The 18,344-nt window shown below is 41.3% G+C and overlaps 1 protein-coding gene across 1 annotated transcript in view; it reads left to right on the top strand.

Annotated features, from left to right (window-relative positions):
* LOC149228283 (transcription factor-like protein DPB) overlaps positions 1-17,115 on the top strand; it is a 49,680-nt gene extending 32,565 nt beyond the window's left edge. Inside the window, exons 3-4 of the mRNA XM_089380727.1 lie at positions 14,745-15,507; positions 16,846-17,115. Coding sequence (XP_089236853.1) covers positions 14,745-15,507; positions 16,846-17,115 — 1,033 coding nt within the window. The remainder of the gene's footprint in view (positions 1-14,744; positions 15,508-16,845) is intronic.
* The last annotated feature ends 1,229 nt before the right edge of the window (positions 17,116-18,344 follow it).

Genomic DNA, 18,344 nt, shown 5'->3' on the forward strand with positions numbered 1-18,344 from the left:
GGCAAGTGAAAAACGAGATGAGATTTCCCCACCCAGACACGAAAGTAGATAAGTGCCATGTTCAAGAGAGACATACTGCCGACACGACAATAATTATGGTTCCATTTTCCCCCACCATTTCTGGCGAGTACCCCAGTTATTTTTATTAACAAGCTTGACGGGGATAGCATATGCTTGTGAAGCGTCATTTCGACGGAATCCAATGTCATCAGGTTTTAACGAGTCTGACAAAGGAAGAACTCAGCGTCTTTTCATGTTTAGAGAGTTTGAAAAGACAGCAGAAAAGGAAACTCCAAGGGTGTCCTTTTTCGTAAAGTTGTGTCTCTCGAGCCCGAAAAAGTATAAAATAATGCTCGAAAGAACCACCCGACCATTACGATCGAGGAGTACTTTTCATGTTTAGTGACTTCGACCTGAAAAAGTAAAAAAGCGATCGAAATCACGTCGTTTCATAACCGTTAACGAACCTGAAACGACAAGGGTCCGATGATCTTTTCGTTTTTACGCGGTCGGAAAAGAGTTTAAAGACGACCGCCTCTTATTTACGTTTAACAAGTCAAGAGGGATAACTCGGCGATCTTTTCACATTTAAACGGTCGGAAAAGAGCTGAAAGTAGACCTCCATTTTTATTCTTTTTAACGAGTCAAAAAAGGAAAAATACTCGTCTATCTTTTCATCTTTTACGAGTCAGAAAAGAGCTTAAAAGGAGACTCGTCCTGGAGGAACGAGTGGTATAAAGGGTAGCAACTGGTTCCAGTAATGGTGGAACTACTCAAAACATGTAATGGTCAAGAGGTTGGCTAATAAAACCACTCATCGCTGCGGTTCCTCAGGAAAGGATAAACAGCCAAGTGAAAGCATATGATCAGCCAAAGAGATGGTGGCGATGGAATGAAACAACCAAGGCTCATCTAACAGAATTTAGCAGATAAAAGGCAATCACGAGATGTAAATCAGGTATGGTTTCATTTTTACAGAAGCTTGAACCATGGAGAACTCTGCTTGGATTCGTTTTCATGTTTACACAAGCTTGAAATGAAAAACTATGCTTGTTATCAGTTCGCATGCCCCCAGCATAATAACGCAAATCGAGGTACATGCCCCCCAAGCTTCATTGCATTCAACAAAGTGGATGGAATGAAGGTTCACTCTCGAGATCTATGAAAGACTCGACTTGTATTTTTACGAGATCTTAATCAAAAGACTCGATTTGGAAAGGGAGTTGTTTCATTTTTTAATGAGGTTGACACAGGAAAAGAACTATCCTCATAACCCTTGTTTCATTTTTTAACGAGCTTGACACCGGAAAGGAACTATGCTCGGCCAGACCTAGTTTCATTTTTTAAGGAGCTTGACATAGGAAAATGAACTATGCTCCGCCTGGACTTCATCATAATGAACAGGAAGTCGAGGCTTCCAAGAGTGCCACTCCGAGTGGAAGGGTAACATCTCGGAAGTCAGGACCCAATGCCCCCAGGACACTATGCACGATGGCGGCATCGCTGGATACAGGCACGGGATAGGTGGCCACGTAGTTGATCTGTGGTGGGGCAGATGCAACTGGTGGATGAAAACCAGGAGGGGATGACAACTACACAGGAGGGACCCGTGGACGAACGAACGATAATTGATCTATAGTCACGATTCTTCCATCGTGTGGAAAGAAAACCACACGGAAAAGTGAAGAGACAAGGGCCCCCATGGCATAAACATAGTCATGGCCAAGGAGAAGACTAAAATCTAAAGCAACTTGGGTAACCGATACGTCTATATAGACAGTTTTGCCTCCCAAAGTAATAGGGAACTTTGGAAGGATCCCTAATGGTTGACTAGTTCCTCTGTCAAAAGCCGTCAGATTCGGCGCGACTGGCACAAGCTATGGGGAACCCAAAGCTTGCCAAGTAGTGGCAGGCATAAGACTGACAGATGCACCCTCATCCAAAATAGTGCCAGGTATTGCCCTATTATAGGCGTGTACCGTGACCCAGAAAGGCACATGGCATGGAAGGCGGGAGGTGGTCAAACGACTCCAGTCGAAGGAAACGACCGAACTACTTGGTGGGGGAATCGTATGATTGCCCCCTGCTCTAAAGGGACCGAAGCAGGACTCTCGGGAGCAGCTGGGATAGGAGAGTCATTTCCAAACTCAGGAGAATCTGAGGAGACGAGAAGAACATGGGAATTATGCTCTTCCAAAACAAAGTGATCAGGTGGTGAACTCGAGTCGACACTCTTTCCGACCAATGGTTGGTCTGGAACAGGCTTGGCAGATTGGAGAGGTAAATCCCCTCTACGGACAGAGGCGATCCCCACTAGCCCAGAATGGGTCTAGCAACAATCAAACAATGCTAACACGTAGGTTCCTAATTACAAATTAAAGGTAAATGATGAGAGCCTACTTGGATTCCAACGCTAGTGTTGTAGAAGAGTCGACACTCCCATTCCTTTGCTCCGGCCGGTCACGATCCTCACGATCTCCGTGAATGGACACCTACACATGCAAAGAACGACACAAATACAAGCATAAAATCCAATAGATGCAATTATATATCGGTCAGAAAAGATATAACTCAAACATCATTACAATGAACAACAAGAGTGGAACCATAATGATAGTCATCTATTATTGATAAACAACAAAGAAGAATACAACCATAGTTCTGACGTCAAATCCTCCTTTGGCTGGGTGATCAGCTACATATGCCTTGCAAAGCTTGTCGGGATTGGGAACAAGCCTCTCTCTCTTTGATTATGAATGCAAAGAAGACTCTTACAACAATCTCTTAGACTTCTGAAAGTATAATTCTCCCTATGCTCGAACTATCACTATCACTATCCCTAGCTTGCTCAAGGCAAAAGAGCAAGCTTTTATAGATGGAGGAGAAGGAGATAAGATCAATCACACCATCTATGGGATTGGTTTTATCCTCAAAAAGCTATTATGGATAGAGGAAAGGGAGATAAGATTAATCACGACATCCATGGGATTGGCATTATCCTTAAAAAGCTTCATGAGTCAAAAGGAAACAACCTTCGCGCGTGCATTTGTTAAAAAGCTTTCCCAAACTCGGTTGGCGCGAGTATAGCTCTGAGATAGAGTGCCAACTGGCATGCCCTCTTTGGAGGATTTCCCCCTTTGGCGCGAGTAATACACTGTGGATCCGCGCTAATGGAAAAAGGGAACTTTTTAAGGATATTCTGCAGGAGATGTCTTCAGGGCATATGAAGTCCATACTTAGGGGAACATAATGCAAGTGTTTTCAAGTTATGTCACTTCTCACAGGTCCCGGAATGAGTCCTCCAAAGTGCGGGAGAGGGGTAACAGGGATGGTGACAAATGGTGACAAATTACTGTGTAACAAATCTCTACTTCATTAGATAGCTATCAATCCTCTCATATCAAGCGTGGGGTGTTTGCTCTAAGACACAGAGAGCTTTCTTCCACATGTATACTTGAGATTCCCAATCATGAAACTCAAACCCCTTAGGTTGTTCCACATCTGAGGCCTTTCTACATGTACCTTCATGCTCTTCTTGAATTCAAGCATCCCTGTCACCATTTGACTCACATCAGTAGGTTCTTACAATGAAGATAAGCATCCCTCTGGTGCCATTGAAGAGATGTGTCACACAACATGGTCCCCAATGGAATTCCTACAACTTGATACAAATTTCCAATCCCTGAACTCAAAAGCATCTTAAAATTCCTTTTTCAAACACGTACCTTTCCATTGATGAATGCCACCTTGAAACCTTTACATTGCCAAAATGGACACCAGGTTCTTCTTGAGATCATGTTCATATACCCTGATCCAATGGAAGAGTAACATTTCCTGCTCCCTTTACGGGATAGGTGGCATCGTTTCCAAGAATAATCTTCAAGTTGTTTCCTTCTCTCTCATATCAGAGAGAACTTCCCTGTGTCCTGTGAAGTGCCTTGAAGCACCATTATCAATATACCACTTTTCCAAAGTGTCTGAAGGAGAGGTAGTGAAGAGGGTTGAACTCCTCTTACTTATCTGAAACAACATTTGATTCTTCATACCTGGAGATCCTCACTTTCTTGAAGAGTCAACCATTTCCCAGATGACCTGCATTCCTTTTTCCTTTGCCATTGTACCTGTCATTCCTTCGATCATTGAAGATGCCCCTAGAATGATTGTTATCATTATCAAGTGATGTGTCCCTTCTAGTCAGACACTCCTTCACATAATGGCAAAACTTATTGTAAGAAAGGCATCTGCCTTTCCTTCCACCCTTAGTGTACTTGTTCTTTTTAGCTGTTACATTAGCTGAAGGCTCCGGGATTTTACCCTTCAAGTAATCCAGCACTTCTTTCTCTTCCAATGTCAGATTCAGAGACATCTTCCATCCATGATATAAATTTCATGGAGCTTGACTTTAGCTGAGAAGAGGGATGAGGAACCCATTGAGGCTTTGACCTTGTCCAACTGTCTTCAGTGATTGATCTTTCACTCTTGCTTGGGCTTTGTCTTCACCCCAGCTTTGATACCATGGTAATTTTAGGTATGTTCTATGCTAATAGAAAATTTACTTCAATTTTTCATATTAGGTCAATATCAATTCTAGATTAGCAATCACATTTAGCATGATAGTAAATTTTAGGTATGTTCTATGCTTAGAGCAATTTATTTCAATTTTCACAGTTAGCTCAATATCTTTTCCATATTAGCAATCACATCAGCATTAAAGTAAACTACAGATAGAACATAAACATAAATCACAGAAGACAAGCCAAGACAAGAGGACACAAGATGTGGCGCTAGCTAAGGACAAACCCCGATGTGGGGAAACCGTTGATCAATTCTTCTTATATGTTCTTCAATAGTTCAGCACACAGAGAGAGAGAGAGAGAGAGAGAGAGAGAGAGAGAGAGAGAGAGAGAGATAGTACATTTACAACAGAAGTCAACACTTCGACTTGACAAGATAAGAACATAGATCTTCTCTAAGAAGATGTCTCATGAGGTAACTTATATGGACTCATGTGATTCCATCACCCTATCATAGTGCTGCACCATCATACCATGTCCATCATCACAGAGCTGCACCATGCTGCATTACTATTGAGATGTACCTCATCATGTTGTACCCATCTTTCTGCTCTTCATTATCATGCTGAACACATCATGCTACTGCACCATATCATCATGTTGCACCTCCTTATGCTACATCTTCAAATTGTACCTTACTGTGCCCATCATGTTGCATCCTCTTGTGTTGCATCTTGATACACTTATGCTGCACCTTGGTACACTTATGTTGCACCTTGATACACTTGTGTTGCATACCCTGATACACATATGTTACACCTTGATACACTTATGTTGCACCTTGATACACTTGTTCTACACACCCTGATACACTGCCCATAATAACTCTTGCTATGGTGCTATGGCCTGTGGCCTAGCACATAGCAACAAACGTATCCCAGATAGTGTCCAATCATTATTAATGCAGCAACATTTAGTCTATAGAAATGTCAACTCTTGAACATGTTGTAATGCTGCAATTCAGGGACTGTTTAGGGTACTGACCACAGTCCCTAATAGCCCATCTAAGCTAGCCCAGAATTTCTCTTAATGACTGTGGTTGTCCTCCAATGAGATGCTGCCCTCCACGCTTCATCATTACAATCCTCCTTGATATAGTAGACCTCCCAAATAGTCCCACTAATGAACTATTGTAACCTTCTCTTTTCTTATGGCTAGGGCAGTCATGAGACTGCATATAAGGAACCATTCTGATCCCTTCTCATGGCAGTCTAAGGGCACATGAAACCCTCCATAAATGTGGCCTAGATTAGTGTTAAGGTGACTGTGTTTAGGCCTACATTCAGCCATGTATAGACTGCGTCTAGGACACGTTTAACCCTTCATTAGATATGCAACAAAGGCTCCTTTAAGGCTTCCTCATGTCTATGGATTAGGGCCGCCTTTCTGCATGTAGAAGTTCCCCTAAACAGTGGGTAGATCTCCTTTCTTTGTTGCGGCTAAGAAGCCTCTTTTGACTGTGGTTTAGGACATCCTTTAGCTGTGGATTATGGCTCACTTTAGCTGCGGATTAGGGCTCTCTTTAGCTGTAGATTAGGGCTCTTCTAGCTGCGGATTAGGGCCTCTTAGATATGCAGCCAAATATCCTACAAGTCTATGGCTAGGGCTCTCCTAGATGACCCTTCTTTACGGCTACATAGAAAGCATCTCCTCTAGATATCCTCTTCCACTAAAAACACAAACAAGTGGAGAGTGAGATCACAAGAGATGATTATCAAATGACTTGAAGTCCTCCTTTATTTATACTAAAACATTAAGTACAAGTGGGGTATATTTGGTTGTTGGCCGACCTTGACAAATTTTCCCATAACACAAATAAATTCATATCTCCATGAATACTCATCAGAATCGGATGATCTTTAGATCAATCCTACACCTCTCGATGAGAGGGATCCAAGAAAAATATCAACTGCCATAAATAAGATGACCACATGGAGTTTGGCCCTAGTTTCCAATTTTAACACTCCCTCTCAACTAGGGAGAACTCCATCCGTTGATCCATATGTCTAACTATACTATCTTTGTCATCAGTGCCCTACACTGCTCTGCTCTACTGAGCTCTGCTCAATTTTTCTCTGCTCTATTGAACCATGAAGAAGAAGAATTGATCGAGAATGTCTCATACCATTCTCTACTGACCCGAAATCAGTTTTATTGATACCGGATCAATATCACAAGGGAGTGTCTCAAACCACTCATACTGATCCCAAATCAATTTTGTTGATCCCAAATCAGTTTCGTTGATCCCAGACCAATGAAGGTCATCCTAGCATAGGGAGTATGATAGATACAATGATGCATCCATCGATAGTACTATTATGATCCCTAACCCCATTTCCCTGCTCATTGATCAGATGAGAGGTACTTCCCATGAGTCCCAGACTACATGGGTGGGATGCCTCAACAGGAGAAATAATCATCATGTCCACAAGAGAACGAATCCTCCTATCCATTGGTCGCCACAGGAGAACTAATCATCCTAGCCCACAGGAGAACTAATCATCCTGGCTCATAGTCGCCATGGGAGAATTAATCATCCCAGCCCATAGGAGAACTAATCATCTTGTTCAATAGTTGCCACGGGAGAACTAATCATCCCGGCCCACAGGCAACTAATCATCTTGTTCCATAGTCGCCATGAGGTATCACAGGGAAAGGTTGAACCTGTCACCCTGTACATAGCACACCACCAGGGGAGGGTGAGTCACCCTGTGGTCATATGTCGCTCCAGTAAGTACCCCAAGCCCCTCAGACCTCCCAAAGCTCAGTGCATGCAACATGTAGGACCCTTATATGAAGGTCTCTCAAATACTCCAAGTCATTTGGGAAAATCACAGATTTGACCTTTCCCCGGGGCTTTGACAAAGTGTCTGTGACCTAGACATCAGTCTCAATGTGATGGAGCCTCCTTGCTCATTGAGTTACCATATCCCAGATAAGATAGTGTCTAATGTCTATCTGCTAGAGAAATCATCGAATATGAGATTCCCCAATAATTGAATCCCCCCTTGGTTGTCACAAAGAATCACAGTGGTATTTGTCATGTGTACAAACAGCTCGCTGATGAGCTTCCATAACCAGGCAGCTTCACACGAGATCATACTTGTAGCTATGTATTCGATCTAGGCAATGCTTATAACAACCAACTTCTGCTTCCTGCTCATCCATGATATCAAAGTAGAATCCAGAGAGAACCAACACTGAGAAGTGCACTAGCGATCCTCCACACTGCTTGCCCAGTCAGCATTCAAATAATCATGCAGCTTCATATTTCCGGCAGTGTATCTCAATCCATGAGAGATTGTGCCCTGAAGACATCTCAGAAGATTCTTAGCACCAATCTAGTGAGGCTCAACCAAATATGAGCTCACCATGCTAACTGCAAAGCATATATATGGACCAAAGTTCACAAGAACATCAATGCAGATGAGTTTATGAAACTCAGAGGCATTTCCCAAATCTAGTCTGGCATCACCACCATATAACTTCTAAAAGTTAAGATCCTCGAGGTAGTCACGGGCTTACAGTTTACCATTCCATATCTGGAATCCAACTCCCTCTTACTTCTGCAAGTGAGAGGGTCTGCACCTGTCAAAATTAGGTCATTTCTCTGAAGGTGCCAGTATGAGAGGTCTATCATCCACAACCTTCAAACAATGGTTTGGATTGGCTTGACCTTTAGTGAATCTCAGCTTCATCAAACAGCTATCAATCCTCTCATATTAGGCTCGGGGTGTTTTACTTCAAGCCATAGAGGGCTTTCTTCCACCTGTATACATGATATTCCCAATCATGAATCTCAAACCCCTCGGGTTGTTCCAAACTTATGGATCTGCTACATGAGGGGAATGGTCCCCTTGTAAGATTTTCCTTTGGTACATCTCATGCATGTACCTTCATGCTCTTCTTGAATTCAGGTATCTGAGTCACCATCTAACTCACATCGGTTAGGGCCTCATAAAGTAGATTTCAGGTGTTATAGATGAGATATGTCATGATCCCCAATGGACCATCCTGCAAATTGACACAAACTGCCAACCCTGAACCCATGAGTAAAAGCATATTTGAAAATTTCATTTTCAAACACGTACCTTTCCATCGATGAATGCTACCCTGTAACCTTTGAATTCCATTGCCGAAATGGACACCAGGTTCTTCTTGTGATCAAGTACATAAAAGAGATTCTGTAAATGATTCAAGTTACCCTCATTCAATTGAGGGGTAACATTCCCTACACCCTTTCCGGGATAGGTGGCATTGGCTCCAAGTATAATCCCACGATTGTTTCCATCTCTACCAAATAAGAGAGAGCACCCTTCTATCTGATGAAGTGCCTTGAAGCACTATAATCGACGAGCCAAATTCCCAAAGAACCTGAAGGAGAGGGTCAATACAAGATAGTGCTTCTTTATCTTATCAGAAACAACATTTGATTCTTCATACCTAGGCTTCCTTGCTTTCTCTGAAGAGTCAGTTGTTCCCTTGATGACCTGCATTACCTATCATTCCTTGGACCATTGAAGATGTCCCTGGAATGATTGTTATTGTTATCACCAAAATAGGACCTTGATAGGCTTCTGATCAGACTATCTCATTGTAACTATTTCAGACCAATCTTTTAGCTAAGGCTTAGCCTCCTTAGCCTGAGAGGGCTCTCTCAAAGGGTTAATGATTTTGATTAAAGATATGGATAGATGGCTAACTCTATGGTTTGTGATTGTATATGTTTATAGGTTGAAATATGAAGGCTAGCTACCATTGGGATATGGAGTCAAAGTATGTTTCAGTACCACAGCAAGATCAGCTAACTCTATGGTTTGTGATTGTATATGTTTATAGGTTGAAATATGAAGGTTGACTACCATTGGGATATGGAGTCAAAGTATGTTTCAGTACCACAACAAGATCAGCTTAACATGAATTCAGGGCATAGAGAGTTTTTATACATCAACAAAACAAAGATACAATGCAAGGAAACACAGTTTATAAATACATGAAGGAAGTTAGAGCATCATTGATGAGTTCTAAGTAACATGTATTCATACCACTGCAAGTAAGTGAAAGAGGAAAGCCATGAGACAATAGGACATTAAAAACTTTCTTTGAATCCTGAGTAGTGAAGCCAAAACATTCTACCTAGCATGGAAGTCAAGGCATTATAGAGTTCAAGTGCAGAAATGCAAATATAAAACAGTGAAACACAGTTAGTTTATCTATGAAGGAATTCAGAGCATCATTGATGAATTCTGAGTATCATAAGTAAACACCACTGCAATGTAAGTATTGGAAGATGCCATCAAAACAAGAACAAACAAGAACTCTTCATGAATCTTGAGTTGTCTAAGTAGAAATTTCGCATTAGGTTAAAAATATACACAATCTGCACATAGAGCAGCAGCTGAGCCAAAAAGTCTCCAACCCTTTGCTAATTCGACCTCTTGCTTTATATATAGCATTTACAACATGTATTCCTTCATCCCTCATCAAGATAATTCGAATTTTCTATGAGTGACACCTATTCTAACTATAAAACAAACTATTAAATACAAATGACAGCTAACTAGCAGTCCTAGAGTCCTAATACAATTAGGAGTACAACTCCTTGTTATGATTACAACAACCTTATCTAAACATTGAAAACATTCTTTTACAGCTGCAACCTCATGAAGTCGAATTTGATGAAGCCTCCCACGTTGTCACCTTACTGCTGATGACAAACCCTAGAAATTAGGGAACATGTTTCCCTATTTTTAGGTTTAGGATCCTTGAAAATTGGCACGTGGGACAAAGCCTTTATCTTCTCATCCATGACATATTTTACAAAACTGAAGGAATTTTTTGTATTCCATGATGTCTAGAACAAAAACCTCTCTTGGTTTTTTAAAACACTTCTCCAACTGTCTAGAATCTGTCCTTGAAAAACACGTGTAAAACAGGAAAAATCTATTCTCTGAAATTAGGGTTTCAAAGAAAGCTTAGTATCTCCCAACTGAAAACACTTATGAAGAAAGTGAGATATATTATTGTAGCTAGAGAGTTGATGAATGGAAACCTCCTTCAAAATCCCAAAATACCTTTTCCTGTGACCAGAAACTGATCTTGAAAAAGACTGCTCAAACCAGAAGACAAAGCTTGACTTTCAGCAGTTTTGTAGTGCAAGTTTAACCATAAATTCCTCCCACCTCAGAACTAATTTGAAGAAACGGAAAGAGGTTCTTGTAGTTAAGTATGTTAGGGAGAAAATCCTATTTCATTTTTGAAAATTGAGTTCTCAGCTACTTAGGAACTCTTCTGGAAGTTGACTAGTAAAAGCAAAAAATAGAGTCTTTTATGCTGAAACAGGCTGCTTCAGGGGTTTCGTAGCGCGCTACGAAAAATCCTAGTTTAGAATCCCCTATTCCGTAGCGCAGCCAATGAAAATTCTGGGTTTTGCGCTATGAAAACACCTAGAGTGAGTTTTGCACTACGAAAACCTTGACACAAGTTTGACACATGGAACTTATGTGTGATGTGGGACCAGTGATAGGCAAGAACAGAGTATTGAACCTATTTGACCATACCAACAAGACTCTCTTTTAGATCTTAGACTCTAAAACAACCATGGAAAGACTAGACCAAGACTAACATCAATCCTTTGGAATCGAACTGATGTCAAAACACATGGTGAGACTTCTAGGACATGGAATGAGGCTGTGAAACTTTTTTTTTTTTTTTGGAAAAGAGAATGACACTTATTGAGATGAAATGACTCAAAACCTATAAGACTATGACTAGAAACAAGGCAAACTTTCCAAAGCTTAGAAACAAAAATTTTAGGGTGATAACAGTTATCATCATCAAGTGATGTGTCCCTGCCATTCAGACACTCCTTCGCATAATGGCTGAACTAGTTATCTGCCTTTCCTTCCACCCTGAGATCCGGTCTTCCAAATGAAGTGATCTTTAGGTAGGCCATGTTTCGTTGTGCCATCCTGATAATATTCTTTTCGACTTCACCCTCGGTGAATTTGAAAAGGGATGAGGAATCCGCTGATCCTTTTGTTCTTTCCCAACTGTCTTCGGTGATTTCTCTTTCAATCTTGCTTGGGCTTTGTCTTCACCTTAGCTCTGATACCATGTTAATTTTAGGTATGTTCTATGCTTAGAGCAATTTATTTCAATTTTCACAGTTAGCTCAATATCTTTTCCAAATTATCAATCACATCAGCTTTAAAGTAAACTGCAGATAGAACATAAACATAAATCGCAGAAGACAAGCCAAGACAAGAGGACACAAGATGTGGCGCTAGCCAGGGACAAACCCTAATGTGGGGAAACCCTTGATCAATTCTTCTTATATGTTCTTCAATAGTTCAGCAGAGAGAGAGAGATATAGTACATTTACAACAGAAGTCAACACTTCGACTTGAAAAGATAAGAACATAGATCTTCTCTAAGAAGATGTCTCATGAGGTAACTAATATGGACTCATGTGATTCCATCACCCTATCATAGTGCTGCACCATGCTGCACCATCATACCATGTCCATCATCACAGACTGCACCATGTTGCATTACTATTGAGTTGTACCTCATCATGTTGTACCATCTTGTTGCTCTTCATCATCATGTTGCACACATCATTTTGTTGCACCATAGCATCATGTTGCACCTCCTTGTGCGACATCTTCAAACTGTACCTTACTGTGCCCATCATGCTACATCCTCTTGTGCTACATCTTGATACACTTATGTTTCACCTTGGTACACTTATGCTGCACCTTGATACACTTGTGTTGCATACCCTGATACACATATGCTACACCTTGATACACTTATGCTGCACCATGATACACTTGTTCTGCACACCTTGATACACTTCCCATAACAACTCTTTCTATGGTGATATGGCATGCGGCCTAGCACATAGCAACAAACGTATCCCAGATAGTGTCAAATCATTATAAACACAGCAACATTTAGTGTATAGAAATGTGAACTCTTGAACATGCTATAATGTTGCAATTCAGGGACTGTTTAGGGTATTGATCACAGTCCCTAACAGTCCATCTAAGCTGGCCCATAATTTCTCCTAATGATTTTGGTTGTCCTCCAATAAGATGTTGTTAAACACACATGGACAGCTCAAACATATGAAAGATAAATCAGTGAGTGCATATTTTTATTAACATCAGATATACATTTATAGTACAATGTGTGACTCTTGGGATTCAGATCCCAAGGTCTCTTGGACTACTTAGTCTTTTCGGCTTCCACACTAACCCTTTAGGATTAGGTGTCCAACATTCCCCCCCTTAATCCGAAGGGTTATGTATGAGTCCAAGAAGAGAGCTGTAATACAAAATGTGCAAAAATGCATGGCAGCACTAGGCTGAATGTGCTCTATGAAATGTTGGTAAAAAAGGGCGGTGGTTTAAGGATGACCACCAACACTAGAATGCTTAGTGCAGTTCCCAGAACTCTTCCAAAACAGCGAGAAACTGAAGTTTTCTGCTAGAGGAAGTGTTCTCAATCTGTGATGGTTTAAGGATGACCAACAACTCTAGAATGCTTAATGCAATTCCTGGAACTCTTCCAAAACTGGCAAGAAGCTGGTGTCTTCTGCTAGAGGAAGTGTCCTTAATCTGTGATGGTTTAAGGATGACCAACAACTCTGCTGGAACTCTTCCAAAACTGGCAAGAAGCTGGAGTCTTCTGCTAGAGGAAGTCCCAGATTGCCAACTGAAGGCATGTTCAGGCATCTTATCTCTGGCTACAACTCTGAAACTGGTGTGGCAGGTTGTGGCTCAGGCTCGCTTGATGTGGCTTTGAAGCTTGTAGATGACCATCATTTCCCCCCCTGTCAGATACAAGGTGAGATGATGGAGAAAACTCAACTTCAAGACTGCTCAATACTCTGGAACAAGTTCTGACATGTGTTTGGAATATCTTCTTGGCTGTTGATGCCCATTGCCAAGAAGCGATCCATCCAAGATGAATCTTTGTTCTTGCAGGGTGTTTGTTTCTGAAGCATCTGTTTGAAGAATGGCTGGTTTTATGACAGTGCTTACATGGATGAAGATCAAAATAGTGATCTTTCATATGGCCAACTCGGTCACAGTGTTGGCATTTCACGATCTGTTGTTGTTGCTGTTGTTGTTGTTGCTGTAGAAGAGGGGCAGAGTCTGAAACAGCTGGAGGTGAACTGTCATGAGGAAGAAGTGAACTGTCATAAATGAATCCAGCACTCTGAAACTGAATGGGCTTGGCGTAGTCTGGAATATGAAAGGACAAGTCCTTGTCATATCCAAGACCAGTTATGTGCTTGTTGTGGACAAGCTGTTCCCAAGGTCTGATGATGGGCTTGGGAAGTGCAGACTGAGTTTCTGCATCTGCATGTACAACGGCTGCTTTACTTGAATGAACTGTACCATTATTAACATGCTGCTGATGGGTGGTTGTCTCAATGTTCTGAACAGAAACAGGTTCAGAATGGTGTCTATTTTGATGTAGCTCTTCTTGCTGTAGCTGTGATTCAAGCTGCAAAAAATCGATCTTTTCTTGTGCATTTTGTAAACATGTCTGAATTTCTGAGAGAGATCCTTTGCTGATTTGTAATGTGTCATCAACAGTAGATAATATCAAAGTTTTAAGGAACTGTAATACTTCACTGGTTCTGGCCATTTTTTCTTTAATGTCAGAATTACACCTCAAACACTGATCACAACTACTACTCAATGCAAAAAGGTAACACCCACTAGCAATATCCCGTGCAACAAATGATCAGTGTGCGATCAACAAGCACCAATTACAATCCATATAAAATAAGATGATGAAGCTACGTTACTGTTGAAGACCTTAAATTTGATGCTATGATGATATCACTTCTGCTCCAACATATTGTTGCGGTACTAATGATAGACCTTCAAAAAAAAACTTTTGTAATGAATGATTTGAAAGCACAGTCAACAGGTTTGTTTTTAGAATTGCAGGTCTTTATGTAATTAGAGTAATCTGGTGCAGCCAAACAGGTCTTTGAACCTCTGAATACATTGCATTCTGTTGCATTATGTTTTACATATATTTCACCAACTTCTTTCAGCACAACCTTCTGTGACCATAGTGAAAAAAGGGCAATGCCTTTCACTGATTTCTGAAAACTTTCTAATTGAATGAAACCAAAGTTACCAGACTTGGCTTTAAAGCAATCAACTCAGCGTGGCAAGACAGTCAACAGTTGACTCCGGACTTAGCAAGCCTATGCAGTCAGAAGGTTGAGAGCAAGGGCCGGACCACATATAATGAGGTTGCAGATGAACTTGTAGCTAAATATGCAAATCTGGACAGCACTCTTGTTTCACCAGACCGGCAACAATATGATGAAAAGAACATTCGGCGAAGGGTTTATGATGCACTGAATGTACTTATGGCAATGGAGATAATTTCAAAGGAGAAAAAAGAAATCCATTGGAAGGGGTTGCCTAAGACAAGTATAAATGATGTCGAACAGCTTAAGGCTGAGAAATTGCTCTTGAAAAGTAGGATTGAGAAGAAAGCATCTTATTTTCACGAACTCGAAGAACAGATTATAGGCCTTCAAAATCTGGTGAAACGAAATGAGCATAGATATAGTTCAGGGAATACTCCATCTGGGGGTGTATCGTTACCCTTCATATTGGTCCAGACTCATCCCCGTGCCACTGTTGAAATTGAGATCTCTGAAGACATGCAGTTAGTTCACTTCGACTTTAACAGCACACCATTTGGGCTCCATGATGATGCATATGTACTGAAAGAAATGAACTTTTGTAAAAGGCCATTTAGCACTGGTGCAGATAGTGGCCATGAAGATTGCTGCAATGGAACTGGACTCGCTGAATGCAAGTCACCTGAATCTAATGTGTGCCAAAATCTCATACCGTCTCATTCTCCATATGAGGTCGAGTCCCTTCAGGTGCCCTCCATCCATGACTCTTGAATTTCCGAGCCTGTACCGCTCACAGTCAGGAATAACTCAATGCACAACAGGGAGCACAAATCAATGCTCTATATTTCACCGCATGACCATCATAACCTTACGCACCATTCGACACAGGTTCGAAGGCTTCATAAGCAGCGTGTACACTAATCATGAGCAACAAAGATTCCAGGAACAGTTCAATGCAGCAGATTCATGATCTTGAGTGCAGAGGCAGAGTTCAGCCACAATTCAATGACGAACCTTTGATTAAAGCAAATTACAGAGAAATCGTTCCAATGGACCATTGTTTAAATGCACAAAATCATAGTCTTCAAATATGCATGTAGCACCACAATTAACACAGGGTAGGAAGGAGCCAACGCACCAGGAGATAACACCGTAACCAATGTATAAGAAGGAGACAATGTGCACATAGATTTAAGAAGGTCTACTATTCACATGCGTATTCAATATACCTTCTTATTCAATATACTATGTGTATATCCAACTGCGTATTCAATATACACCTAATGTGCACATGCGTATTCAATATACACATATATGCAGCAGTCTTTCCCTTTCTTTATCACGCTGGTTATCGTTGGCTTTCAAAAGCTCGAGGGCATAGATGTATCGCCTTTGAATTTAAACAAATATAAACCAAATATGGAGCATCAAAATACCTGCGTTCTGGATATATTTCCACCAGCAACTATCATTATAAAGGTGGCATGTGATCACTGGTTAGAATACCAGCAATCATATCGATGCACGAACAGCAATACCAGCAATCTCTTTCGACCCTACAACACAATGACTGTGACAACCCTCACAACCAATGTCGATCTTCTTGCGATAATTTTCAACGAAGTTTGACGGAGCAATATATAGACATTTCTACAAGTCGAAACTCTGTTTTGCAAGCCCACACAGAGCCAATCACTCCAGCAAGTTCAGCACAGAAGTGCCTATTTGTTTAACGGTTTTTGGAGATATTTCAGTAACTTAGCTGCAAATTGGGTTACAGTATGAAGAGAATTCAACACAAAATCAATGGCAACAGTGATGGCCAAGTCACTGAGATTCATGGAGGTGAAGGGCGAGGGGTAATCGGCACCTTCTCTCTAGGAGCAAGTTTCATGTTCAGGAAACAAGCATTGATGCAATACGCAGACACAGTCACGCAATTAAAATAGACTTGACTCCAGAATATCTTAGGGTAAAATGGATTTCCTAGAAATCCTTGAAGCACATTGCATACATTCCATTTAACTGATTATCGAGCTTTCGCCAATTTCGCCATGCGTTACAGCGTTGGCAGTGTATGCGCAGAGAGGGCAGCGTGAACAGTGTATTCAGGCAAAAAACGTTACATGCATCTCTGGGCAGCGACAGAGGCAAAGAACATTAGATGCGTTGTCAGGTAATTCAGGCAGGTGCGTTGTCAGGTCAGAGGACAATTCAGGCAGATGCGTTGTCAGGTCAGAGGCAGCGCAGAAAGGGGATGACAATGCTCAGGTGTTTCAATGCCAGGATGACAGCACAACAGAAGAGCAGGTACAAGGACAGTGCTGGACAGCGCCAGGAGCAGCTAACATTTAGCTGAAGAAATATTCGTAAGAAAATATTCCTGGGATGCAGAATTGATGGCAGAAATCACTGCACAGACAGGCCATAAGACAAATGGCTCACATTAATTTTGCAGGGCAGGAATACGCCTGCTCTGATACCATGTTAAACACACATGGACAGCTCAAACATATGAAAGATAAATCAGTGAGTGCATATTTTTATTAACATCAGATATACATTTATAGTACAATGTGTGACTCTTGGCATTCAGATCCCAAGGTCTCTTGGATTGCTTAGTCTTTTCGGCTTCCACACTAACCCTTTAGGATTAGGTGTCCAACAGATGCTACCCTCCATGCTTCAGCATTACGGTCCTCCTTGATATAATAGACCTCCCAAATAGTCCCACTAATGAACTAATGTAACCTTCTCTTTTCTTGTGGCTAGGGAAGTCATGAGACTGCATATAAGGAACCATTCAAATCCCTTCTCATAGTAGTCTAAGGGCACATGAAACCCTCCACAAATGCAGTCTAGAATAGCGTTAAGGTGACTGTGTTTAGGCCCACGTTCAGCCATGTATAGACTATGTCTAGGGCACGTTTAACCCTTCCTTAGATATGCAACAAAGGCTCTTTTAAGGCTTCCTCATGTTTGTAGATTAGGTTTGCCTTGTTGCGTGTAGAAGCTCCCCTAAACAGTGGGTAGATATCCCTTCTTTGCTGTGAAAAAGAAGCCTCTTTTGACTGCGGTTTAGGGCATCCTTTAGCTGTGGATTAGGGCTCACTTTAGTTGCAGATTAGGGCTCTCTTTAGTTGCAGATTAGGGCTCTTCTAGCTGTGGATTAGGGCCTCTTAGATCTGCAGCCAGATCTCCTACAAGTCTGCGGCTAGGGCTCTCCTAGATGACCCTTCTTTAGGGCTACCTAGAAAGCATCTCCTCTAGATCTCCTCTTCCACTAAAAACCCAAACAAGTGGAGAGTGAGATCACCAGAGATGATTATCAAATGACTTGAAGCCCTCCTTTATTTATACTAAAACTTTGAGCACAAGTGGGGTATATTTGGTTGTTGGCCAACCTTGACGAATTGTCCCATAACACAAATAAATTCATATCTCCATGAATACTTATCGGAAATGGATTGTCTTTAGATCAATCCTACACCTCTTGATGATAGGGATCCAAGAAAAATATCAGCTACCATAAATAAGATGACCCACATGAAGTTTGGCTCTAGTTTCCAATTTTAACACTTCAA

The sequence above is a fragment of the Pinus tabuliformis genome, chromosome J (genome assembly GCF_031772625.1).
Source record: "Pinus tabuliformis cultivar Carrire ecotype Pingquan chromosome J, CPIR1, whole genome shotgun sequence".
In the NCBI taxonomy this organism is placed as follows: domain Eukaryota; kingdom Viridiplantae; phylum Streptophyta; class Pinopsida; order Pinales; family Pinaceae; genus Pinus; species Pinus tabuliformis.